At 37.2% G+C, this 12,226-nt stretch overlaps 2 protein-coding genes across 3 annotated transcripts in view; one reads left to right on the top strand and one right to left on the bottom strand.

Moving 5' to 3' along the window:
• myef2 (myelin expression factor 2) overlaps positions 1 to 9,328 on the bottom strand; it is a 12,133-nt gene extending 2,805 nt beyond the window's left edge. Inside the window, exons 1-14 of the mRNA XM_013914293.1 lie at positions 9,135 to 9,328; positions 7,907 to 8,106; positions 7,028 to 7,080; positions 6,052 to 6,059; positions 5,862 to 5,955; positions 5,386 to 5,577; positions 4,353 to 4,506; positions 4,200 to 4,249; positions 4,042 to 4,102; positions 3,689 to 3,790; positions 3,301 to 3,345; positions 3,103 to 3,201; positions 2,882 to 2,977; positions 2,729 to 2,794 (exon numbers count right to left, since the gene is read on the bottom strand). Of these exons, the coding sequence (XP_013769747.1) occupies positions 2,729 to 2,794; positions 2,882 to 2,977; positions 3,103 to 3,201; positions 3,301 to 3,345; positions 3,689 to 3,790; positions 4,042 to 4,102; positions 4,200 to 4,249; positions 4,353 to 4,506; positions 5,386 to 5,577; positions 5,862 to 5,955; positions 6,052 to 6,059; positions 7,028 to 7,080; positions 7,907 to 8,106; positions 9,135 to 9,244 (1,330 nt within the window). The 5' untranslated portion in view covers positions 9,245 to 9,328. The remainder of the gene's footprint in view (positions 1 to 2,728; positions 2,795 to 2,881; positions 2,978 to 3,102; positions 3,202 to 3,300; positions 3,346 to 3,688; positions 3,791 to 4,041; positions 4,103 to 4,199; positions 4,250 to 4,352; positions 4,507 to 5,385; positions 5,578 to 5,861; positions 5,956 to 6,051; positions 6,060 to 7,027; positions 7,081 to 7,906; positions 8,107 to 9,134) is intronic.
• A 566-nt stretch (positions 9,329 to 9,894) lies between these two features.
• ctxn2 (cortexin 2) overlaps positions 9,895 to 12,226 on the top strand; it is a 7,937-nt gene continuing 5,605 nt past the window's right edge. For both annotated transcript variants that reach the window (XM_005746858.2, XM_005746857.2), the window contains exon 1: positions 9,895 to 10,103. The gene's annotated coding sequence lies outside the window, so the exon portion shown is untranslated. The remainder of the gene's footprint in view (positions 10,104 to 12,226) is intronic.

The raw sequence follows: 12,226 nt of genomic DNA, 5'->3' as shown, positions 1-12,226 counted from the left end.
ACACACAGAAGTGCACACAAACAATTTAACCTAATGCACAGTTAGGTTTTAACAGGGTCATGTTTGCAGTTTCCTGCACTGCTGCAGAACTACAAAGCCTCATGACAGATTTCTGTGAATTGGGACTTTTAAAACACTTTGCACCGCTTTATGAATAGATTTTTATTAACTTATTCTAATAAAATGTAACCGAAGTGTATCTAAACGGTGCAGAAGAGGATTGATTTTCCACTTCCAAACTTGCTATCACAGAAGCCAATGTCGCCATGACACTGTTTATACAGTGGGTGCAGACTCTGTACCAGTTTAAATAATTAGTCACCACACTGCACGAAGAATCAATGGGAAAACTTCATTCTTTTGTGAAAAGAAAACATTTTAACTACTGACAAACCACTATACCCCTTTTTAGTCTCTAACAAACAAGTAATTGTCGATCTCTGGGAAAATAAATACCATAGCATTTGCTATAGTACAGGCAGCAGTGTTCTGAATACTTTCAGTCTAATAATTTAAACAAGCCTGGGATGAAATGGAAAAAATACCATAAGGCTGGTCAACCAAAACTTGACAACTCCATCATAGATTCCATCTTACACTGTAACTGTAAAGATTTTCAGGTTTGTGTGGGTTTTTTGGCATACATGAAACAGAGAAAGTGCATATTTTCTCTGTGGGTTGCTGTGGCCAGCCAGGCCCTCTGCTGTTTTTTTCTTGGTCTTCAAAATGCATCTCTTTTCTCCAAGTACTATATTTTCCGCACTATAAAGCGCACTTAAAATCCTTTAATTTTCTCAAAAATCGGCAGTGCGCCTTATACTCTGGTGCGCCTTATCTATGAATTCTGGCTGTGTTTACTGACCTTGAACCAATTTTATGTGGTACACGGCGCTCAAAAATCAGTCAAAAGATGTTTTAGTAGGACTTTGCTAAGCTACGAAGCCACACTGCTTGATCGATTGTCTGAGCGTTATGGCTACCGTAATCAGGAGCCCCACGGCTCATAGTAATCTGGGTCCAAAACCCCGTCTGCGTCAGGTCCCAAACGAACACTGTGTAAATACTTTCATCTTTAATAAAATGATCAGTGTTGCTGCTTTACCAGGTGTAACAATTAAGTTTAACATCCAGGCATCCATGAAAACAGAAATTATTAAATTTAACGGAGTTATAAGTTAGCAGATAGTTAGCTGGCTAGTTTCGCTAGTTACCTAAACATGATGTAGCATGTTCTGACTGAGAGATTTCTGGGCAAAAATAAAACGTACAGCTCTGCTATCACTTCCAACATGAATGAAGACAGAAAACTACACAGCAGTGACGTTTGTAGGATTACTGAAGTTGGACTAGCTGGTATATGATGCTGTGCTAGTGATCGCTAGCGACACAGATGTTAGCATAACAAAGCATAAAACAGTGGGCCCTAAACTCCATCCGCTTCAGGTCCCAAAGTCAAACGAACGCTGCAGCATCACTGAGAGTTAAAAACTTTCTAAATTCTTTCATCTTTAATAAAATGAGCAGCGTTGCTGCTTTACCAGGTTTAACAATTAAGTTTAACGTCCAGGCATCCATGAAAACAGAATTTATTAAATTAAACAGTTAGAAGTTAGCTCGCTGGTTTCGCTAGTTACCTGAACATGATATAGCATGTTCTGACTGAGATTTCTGGAAAAAAATAAAACGTACAGCTCTGCTATCACTTCCAACATGAATGTAGAGAGAAAACTACACAATAGTGACGTTTGTAGGATTACTGAAGTTGGGCTAGATGGTATATAATGCTGTGTTAGTGATCGCTAGCGACACTGCTATGTTAGCTTACCAAAGCATAACACAGTGAACCTGGAGAATGAACGCTAACCTTTTTCCACTTGATAAAAGTTCCCGATGGGTTTTTTTGACAAATACAATCGCATGGAAAATTGATGTAAACAGACCAAACTTCAGTAGGGAAGGGGAACAACTGAGATGCTCCAGCCACAATATGAGGTTAGTCATTAATGTAAGATAAGATAACCTTTATTAGTCCCACATGAGGGAAATTTGTTACAGCATAAAGCGGACAGTGCAAAGTTACATAGCAAAAATGAGAAAAACACTAGAAAAATATATACTGTTGTTCCGGTGTTTATAGAGCAGCTACCAGAGAGAGTAATCTAATTCATACAAAAAAACCTGTTATATCTTATTCTTTATTTATGTTACCAAAAATAAAATGCGTGTGGTGACCAAGTCTGTTGTGACTCTTAATAAGTAAGACGTATTAATACACTACTTTCTTAATCTGTGTGACAACCATGACCACACGTTTCCACACCCACTGCTAAGTGTATGACAGTTCAGGAGATTAGGTTGCTGTAATCAGCCATAAAGATCTAAGCTTCTGTTTCTCTATTCAAATGTTATCCTTTAGGAAGCCTGATATGAGAGATGTTACTTATGTTATACCAGGAAATCCTGTTAATTTTGTTTCTTTTTTTTTAATTTTTCCATTTTTATCAATTTACACTGTTTAAATTCAAGTAAAAGAGTTACATTTTACCAAAAAGGTCAGACTTGGAAAAGACTAAATATATTAACTACTGGAAGGAAATGATGATTTGGGGGCAGCCCAAACTTTAAGTAAGAGTACTGTTGTGGAGTCTCATGTACCTTTAATTACTGAACAACTGCTATAAAAATGATAATTTGAAACACTGTGTATTAAGATTTTTTTTTTCCTAACCTGTGCCTAATCCAGTTCCCATGTGCCCCATGCCACCACTGCCCATGCCTCCTCCAAAGCCTCCACCTAAAGAAGAGTGCAAGTTGATGCAAATTCGATTATACCACGATGCAGTAGAACTCACAGCCTCACTGAAGTGAGAGTATAACTTACCCATTCCTCCAAAAGAATCCCCAAATCCTCGATTCATTGGCATGTCACCGTGCCCAAAGTCCCGATCCATTCCACCCATTCCTGATCGGTACATATCTTAACACCAAAAATACAATGAAAGAGAAACAAAACAATCAACAATAAAACGAGATGACACATTAGTTACCAATAACAAACAAGAAAACCTGATTTTTGGCCCACTGAGGGTAAAACAGACTTACCTCCCATTCTGCCAACTGGTGCCATGTCCCTCCCTCCAAACCCACCCATACTGCCCATGCTGTCCATGCCTCCAAAGCCTCCACTTGCACTACTCATTCCTATCGAAAGCAGAAGAGAAAAAGAAATCTCCTTTGTTAACACCGAGGTAACCATGGTCATTCAACAGGAAAGAAACTCGTAGGTAGCAAAAAGCTCACCTCCCCCAAGTCTGTTCATTCCACCATAACCTGATACATCCATACCTGGCAAAGACAAAGGAACATCGAATTACAAGAAACAGATGTAATTCCATAAAATTTACAACGTAAAAGCGCTTAAATATTATCTGGACAGAGCTCTGATCATTTCATTTCTTTGCACATCGAGGCTAATAGAAAAACAGACACTGGTATGTTGCATATATGTCAGTCTAACTTGAACACAGTTAATATTGCCTTGAGACCCTAATTTGATGATCAGCTAGTGGAAATGTAATTCTGTCGGATAAATATTGGCTTGTAAAGACAAACTGTTGCAACTCGGCATATATACGACACACTTTGCACTGAATATAATTTAAACCTAATATCTCAAAAGGTGACTGACCTCCAGGTCCCATAGCGTTCATGCCGCCTCCACCACTCAAGCGGTTGGCATTGATGGGTTGACCTCCTGGCCCCAATCCCATGCCAATACCACCTAGACCACCTACACAAAGAAGAAAAATTCCTTCTGTATTGTCTCCAACCACAAGAAATGCTCAAGACATACTTCATACATACTAAAGGCACACTGCCATTTTGGTGAACAAATTATTTATTCACTCACACACCATCTTGTTAAAATGCAGCTGTTCACTTCCTGTTCTGGTAAGACGCGTTTACTTGATTAATGATAATAAAACTATTTTTTTTAAATTACGTTTTTTGCTTATGATAAGGGAATAACAGCAAACTCACGTGGTAACTGAGGTGCTTTTTCTACTTGCCGAAAGTCTTCAACGGGTAGAGATTTCTCATCCTGCAAGACCAAGCATTTTTCTTTGCCCACATATTCACATCGTCTGCATAGCTTAAAGCACATTGTAACTTAACAAACAAAAACAACACACACGTACCATTTTTACGTGCATCTGCCTGTCAAAGAGCATCTGCCCATTAAACATGGCTGGAATCAACATCAAGGAGAATGCTGTGGTAAATATTGTACAGAATAAGTTCTTTTTCTCTTTTTGTTTCTTTTTTAATTAATACTTAATTATAAAGGATACAAATGGCCTGCACAGCTTCCAGTGGCTGCTCAAAAGTCACTGTTCCCATCCCACGGCTCTTGCCATCTTTATCTTCCTTTACATCTGCTCGCTTCACCACACCGGCCATACTAAACACCTCTTTTAACTTCTTCCACCCCACCTTAAAATCCAGCTGTTGAACAATAGAAAGACACCAGTGCGTTTAATAAACAGGAAAAAAAAAAAGATTACTACACAGATTTGGAAACTGCTATACCTCCATATCAGTGACAGCCATACTGTGCACACTGTGCGGTAAAAATGGCACAGCAGAGCTTTTGTAGCCGTCTCTTATGGAGGGTGGTGACGGTGGTACAGTGGGGAGTTCATTTCCCATTTTCAGTACGAAGACAAAGTAAAGTGGATTATACTACTGCTTACGGTAAACAGTAAACATTAGTGGATGGATATCACATGAAAGGGGTTAAAACAATACTACCGTATGTCAGTAGTTATCTAGTTATTTTCGCTTACTTAGGGGTCTACTAACTCTTTTGGTCGGGGTAGAACAGTGGTGCAGGGTTTAGCACTGTCACCTCACAACAAAAAAGGGGTTTGAATTCACCGGCCAGCTAAAGCCTTTCTGTGTCTGTGTGGGTTCTCTCCAGGTTGACCGCCCTCCCCCAACAATAATTCTAAATTACATGTTTGTGCGTAAACAGTTAACGGTAACTGTAATGGTGAAAGTGGATTTGCTTGCTAAACAGTTGTAGCTACAACATATACACATATCATAAAAACTTTTTTTTTTTTTAAATTACACAATGTTTAGGCCCAGCTGAAGCTCCATTAAACTCTGGTGGGCTGCCAGGCTTAAAATAGACTGGCACAAATCCTGTAGAAACATATGATTGTGGACGTATTTCACAGCTGGTCAAATATTTAATTAGTAATACTAATCTCTGGTGCCAAGCTATTAAATTACTTTAAAGCCTTCACTATGTATACGAGTGTGCTTGGCAGATGTCTACAATTGCACAGTGATAATTAATGTTTAATAACATTTCCTTACATTAGCTACAAACACAGTGTTGCCAAGTTGCCCAGCCTCCAGTGCATGGATGACTTCAGGTGGGATGTTAGGGTTGTTAGCAATGGAGGGCGGGAGGTTCATCACACCAGGCCCCATGTCCTGCCCACGGCCTCCCTGTTGACCCCCTCCCATGCGTTGCAACACACGGCGGGCATGCTCTCCATCAGGGTCCTTAAATAGAAAACATTATGATAACATTTAAGAAAAAATAAATACAACTAGAAAATTTCACAGTGTCATTTTAATTTAGTGGTACATCGCTGGATATTTTCAGATCTGATGTTAACAAAAACATATGTAATGTAATAATGCTACATCATGGTTACCACCACAATCTTTTTATGACTGCTTCATATGCCCACAATCAACAGAAAATAGCAACATGAGATCAGCTTTTCTTAAAAAAAAAAAAAAAAGAGAACAGCTAAATATAATCGGCAATCTATGCTTCTCACCTCCTTGATGTTGAGTGGCCTTCCACTCAGGTCATGTTTATTCATAGTTAATACTGCCTTCTTCACAAACTCCTCATCTTTGAACTCCACCACACTGTTGAACGAGGCAAACGGAGACGCCACATGAGTCAATGCGAGCACAACATATAAAAACAAAAGTTGTTTCTTTGAGAAAAATAGGGTTTCTTACCCACACCCCTACGAAGGTGGCATCACAGGAGTTCAGGAGTCACAGAAGGAGGGAACAAAATACAGTTAAAAACAAGATATTACAAACAAAAACATAATATAACATCTCAACTAGTTTTTAATATGTTTTTTATGCATGTTGGCCATATTTTCCCTGCTGGCTTGAGCCGGCTGGTTTTTAACTTTACTGCAAACAAGAAAAAATGCTGAAAAAAAACAAAAACAAACAAACATCACATTTCTTAATAATTAAAGATATTACAAGAAGAAAAATATCTAAACAGTAATATATAAAGGTTGCAGTTAAAATTTAAAAAAAAAACTAAAAAAAAAAAAATCACATTTGTCAGTAATATTTAAACATTCTATTATTTTACCTGAAAATATTTAGGTTTTGAACTGGACATTGATTACCACGATAGATGAAAAAAGCAACGACAAATGTATTTAGTACATTTTTTAGGATTAACAAGTTGTGACTTTAAGAGAAAAATTGTGTGGTTCATCTTTAAATCTATTGCATCATTTGTTGCCATTTAACATAAAGACATAACAAAAACAACTACGTGGTCTTTTGCAACTGCTTTGTTCCATTAAACAGAAAGCTTTGCCATATAACAGAATTGTAAAATAAAATTTTGAGACATGAGGGTCAATCAATAAGACCAATCACACAACCCCACATTTCCCTTTGGAAAATGGCCAAACAAACAAACTTTTAAACCAATTGAAATGACAACAACAAAAGCAAAAGTATACTCTTAGATGAGTTCATTGGCTACATTTCCAAAAGTCAACAGGACATCTCCCTTTCAAATGAAAAATCAATCATTAGCCATCTTTCAGGCTCTAAACACAACCTATAGTGTCTCCAGTTCATTTAACCCAAAGGATCAGAGCCTAAAAGAGCACTACATTATTGAGAGCCTGCTGAGGGCATTTAAAACCTCGTGCAGCAATTTGGCCACATCACTTACCCTTGACTTTCCTTCAGCATCCTTAAAGAGCTCCACGTATGTAACCTCACCAACTACATGAGACATACAAAGGGAAAATACCAAAAGAACAAAGGAATTTAAGTCACCAAGTCTTCAAATCACCGCTGGCCTTGGCAATACAGCTACAGATGGAGATGTCCCCATTGATCAACAGCCAGCCCAGACCAACATCCCACCAGACAACACCATGCCTTTCTGGGCAGTGACTGAGACACCCAAAGGCCAAGGCCAGAAAAATAAAAACAAAAACAGCAAAAAACAAAAACACAGCTATATTAAACCTGGGAATTTCAAAATTCAAATCAAAAGACTTCAACGTGATCAGTTTAGCAACAAATTCCATTCAAGGCAGTTGAGATGTTTAAGCTGTCCTTTGACCTTTCAAAATATCTTTTTTGGGAACTCTGTATTTCATAAAGTAAAACATTGGAATATTTTTCATTGATACTAGCAAGATTCACCTTAATGCAGATGCAACAAAAACATTCAACAATCAAAATATTCCTTGCTGGATTGAGGTTACATTTTGGAGCTGACAATCCATTAAAACAAGTAACAATGTAACTACGTAAATCCTACTTTTTCCTCACATACATATCAGCCCAAGCTAAATTGGTGCCCATCCAAAAATAAATACATAAATAAAAGAATTAAAACTCCAATAACCTTAAATCACAATATGGCGGTTCCTTAATATCTGCACTAAGCATATCCACAAAAGCTACACACAAATTAGCTGGCGTTAGAAGCAAACGTTCAAGCTTACTGTAACAAAACAGAACAAAAGGTCAAAATCTTCTTTTCAGCTGAAGAGAGAGGCAGAGGGAAAGACGCTATACCCATCACTGGGTAGATTACCTTTATCACGCATTAGATCTTTAATTGCCTGCCACTTCATATCATACGGGATATTGCTGATGAACACTCTGTTCCTATGAGCACCCTTCTTTTCTCCACCATGTTTGTCTTTGTAGGGATGGTAGCGGCCTCCTCTTCTGCCTCCAGAGGATTTCTCTTTACCATCATGCTTTTCTTTGGGGGACTTGCCTTCTTCTTCCCTACAAAATACAGAGAAGTGCAGGTCAACATCTCTAAACATCTTCCACAGATCACTGGGGCATCAAATTAAAAATCTACCCTTAATAAATTTGTGAGTAATAGCAGACTCATCTTTTGTGATTTGCTTTAGAAATTTAATTTATACCTTTTTTAACCTTATACATACAAAAAACTCTACTCATATTAATAAATTCTATAATATGGATCTAAAGTAATAATAATAATAATAATAATAATAATAATATCATCATGATCTAAAATAGCCATACCCACAAACAGCAATATGCATGCATACGTGCTAGACAAAATTTGGATTTCTTTGCGTGTAAATGACAACTACGTGAGTAGATGAATGCATAAACAAATTAAAAGAAAAGTATTCATGCAACTTCTGATTTCGCTAAAGACCAACATAATGAGGATTTTAACCAAGTGTGACATTTTATAAATCCTTATGAAAATACAGCACACATTTTAAATGAACTGATACTTTAATGCGTATAGAGCACTTTAAATGTATTAAGCCGGTATAATTTTTGTGCAACAGCGCGGAGCCATTAGCAGCTAACCGCAGGTTTGTTAGCATAGCATAGCGCAATGGCCATGAACAATTTCATTAAGACTAGAATGGGTGCTAACTAGTAAAAGCACAGCTTATTTTGCTTGTGGTTAAACCTAATTAATTTAATTAAAGTAAGGCTGGCTTGGTGGTTACTAGCGCTGAATTTCAGAGTTTCGTTAGCTTTAGCTAAATATGAAAGCACAACACAATGGAGAGTAGCACCTAACCGAGAATGACCCATTGCACCAGCCTTGTAACATTGTGGCCACAGTTTATGGAGATGCATATATACCTTAAAGTCTTACATTATATTTAAATTTAACACATATACTTCGACGTTATATTTCTTACAAGAGATTGGAGGATTCTTTGCTAACAATAGCTAATATTCAAGGACTCCATTTTAGCTAAGCTAGCTAACAGCGACGCAGAACGACCGGATAATATTACAACTTTTTAACTCACATTTTCACACCGTTGGGTGTTTCTTCAGATGTCTCGTCGGGTTCCGACTTGACTGATTCAGAAATTTCCTCCTCCTGTGGTTCCTCTTTAGCCGTTTCAACATCTGCCATGTTGATGTTTATTTTCCCCACACACAACGCAGGATAACTCGATCGCTACGCAGTTCAAAATGTGCTGGGAAGATATGTGATTCCAACGCGAGATTTGGGAGCTGTTGCTAGGCATCGTCGGAGAATTGAATAGTATAGGTGTCAATGGACACGGGTGAAAAGAAAAAATTAACTCCTGTAAAAAGAATGTGGACGCGATTTCTCTCTAAATTGAGAAGTGAAGAAAGTAAAAGCTTCTAATGCAGCGATTCTTACCTTTTTTCTTATGTGCCCCACTTTATTTTAGCAGTAAAAATGATTCCAAATTGAGCAATACCATGAGCAAACTTTTTTTGTCCACCAAAGCCATTTTATACATGGGTCATTCTTACTATTCGGTGCCATTTGAGTCCTAATGACATAATATGGTATATTTAGTGTAAAACTTGTCTAATGCTTATTTCTAAACCATTTTCTTGTATGTTTAACCCCCCTCTACCATAGAACACATTGATATATACACAGGATAAATACATTAAAAGTAAATTACTTTTATTTTAGCACAAGTCACTAAAGTACTATGTCCCCAGTCATGCTTGCTCGACTTCAGTTACAAATATAACTTTAAAAAAAAAAAATCTAGATTTTTCATCATTTCTGGATTGGCTTATTTCTAATGTTCCTCATCAAATGTTCTTTTTTATTATTAATGCATGTTTAATACTTAAAATCTTTAAAAAATGTTGTGTCCCTGAATCAACTGTCACCCCTGTTACTCTGATAAGAATTCCATAGAACACATCACCTGATTATTCTTTTAGTCACATGACACTCCCGGATGTAACATATTTTGGAGGGAAAACTTTCAAGAAGAAGACGAGTAAGTACCACTCTTTAATCAACCCTTTTTTCAATGTTTTAGCAAGATTTTGTAATGTGGCAAAGCATAACACGTCCAACCTGTTACGCTTATTAATAGTGGAAACAATTTTTTTTTGAAATTTTTATAATATGGCTAATAAACATGTTAAAAATGGTTCTTAGTGGTCACCATGTACTAGCTTGTTGTTCATCATACTAGTAGTAATGGCTAAGTTTAGCATAAAATCTCCCCCCTGTTATTGCTATGCACTGTAACATGAAATTTCCTTGCAGATTTTAAAAAGGGACATTGTAGCTTTTAGAAAATGTAAATATTACTATAACTGTGTATTCAAAACAGTTATTAATAGAAAATTGAATGTCCTGTAACAGGGTGCACATTTGGCACGTCATGGGTAAAGACTTTGATTTTAAAAAATATTATAATATAATATCCTTAGCTGGACCAATACATTTTTCTTATAGGTTGAAAATCCCTCTTTTAGATGAAATGTTAAAATAATTCAAAATTTTGTATTTTTTGATGAAGAGTGATCACACTGAAATGGCACCGAATAGTAGGAATGACTGACATGCACACAACAGCGTGCGAACAAGCGTCTACTAAAATGAAAATCGTTGGATACTGTGAAAATGTCTTATACAATATAGTGCAAAAGATTTCTTATAAAGTATTATAGAGCAACAACTATTTTATATGCGTATATGTCCCCTTTCCAGATAAAAAGACAAAACAAAAAAGAAACATAAATTGGGGTGATGTTCGGGTACAGAATATACAGAAGTTCAGTGTTATAGAATCTGTTTAAACTTTCTTAAAATATGATCCAATAAAGCTCCAAGGACCATCAAGCACATCAGGTCCCAGAGAATTGCCTGCTCCACTAATTTGATCTCCATAACATCTTTATGGCAGCTTTCCATCCTCAAACTGTTTGGTTTGTGTAGCTTTAAGTTTATTAAAAATGATCTGTTTGCTGGTTAGAAAGGCCAGTGCTATAATACATTTGTTTTCCTGTTTCAGACATTGTAATTCATAAAGCAATACCAGTATTACCTATAAACTACAATATTCCAGGCAGCACACTCACGGTGTCAGACTAAAATGTCCCATCTTATTGATTATCATGCAGAGCCAAGTCTATTCATCATTCCTGAAACTATTGATTAATGCACTTTTACTCCACTGCAGGAATACTTTCAATTTCGTCACACAATCAGCTTTAACATTTGAAGAGAATCTGCTCAGCGAGCCCTGAGGAGATTCCACCAGTGGAGAAATACTTTGAAAGCTAATTTTTAACATCACAGTTTAAAGTTGCACAGTTGTATAGAACTCGTTGCCCAGCAGGTCTGTAGTCCTATAGAAACAGTAAGGTGCTGTTAATCGAATGCACTTGATTAACTGATCATCAGTAAGTGTGAGCACCTGCGTAAAACCAAACATTTTCACTTTTTGCTTATGTGTAACTGTCAGATATGTGACAATCTTCCCAGGAGTGAATGACCCAGTAAATTCACCCCAAAGTCAGACGATGCAATACACAGTAATAGCATCTCAGAGTCTACATGTCTTTTGTCATGTCCAGACCAGACAGTGGAGATGTCTGAACATAATGTAGAGCACAATTTTTGGTGAAAACCAAGCGCAGCAAATCACCACAGCACTGTGGTGGAGGGGTGGTGATCTGGCCTATTTTGCAGCAACAGAACCTGCACCTCACAGTCATTAAGTTTGAACTCCTCTATAAGCCAAACTATTTTAGAGTCAAATGTGAGGCTGTCTGTCTGACAGATGAAGCTGAAATTGGGCAATGATTCCAAGCAAAACAGTAAATCTACAAGAGCATGACCAAAAAAGAAAAGAATCACGGTGCTGCAATGGCCCAGTTAGAGCCCAGACCTCAACCTGATTAAAATGCTGTGGCAGGAACTTAAGAGAGCTGTGCATAATTGAAATCCTTGCTAACCGCAATGAATTGAAGAGACACACAAGTTAGCTATTGCTGTTATAGGTGGTTCTACAAGCTACTCAATCATGGGTTGTACTTTTTTTTCCACACACTGCTTCTGCATTTTGGTTCAGCAGCTACAAATAGAAATATGCATATATATATATAT

This window comes from Pundamilia nyererei, unplaced genomic scaffold, assembly GCF_000239375.1.
Source record: "Pundamilia nyererei isolate P.nyererei 1_Seehausen unplaced genomic scaffold, PunNye1.0 scaffold00184, whole genome shotgun sequence".
NCBI classification, from domain to species: Eukaryota; Metazoa; Chordata; class Actinopteri; order Cichliformes; family Cichlidae; genus Pundamilia; species Pundamilia nyererei.
Note: the sequence above shows the minus strand (reverse complement) of the source record. Positions and strands in the feature narration are given on the sequence as shown.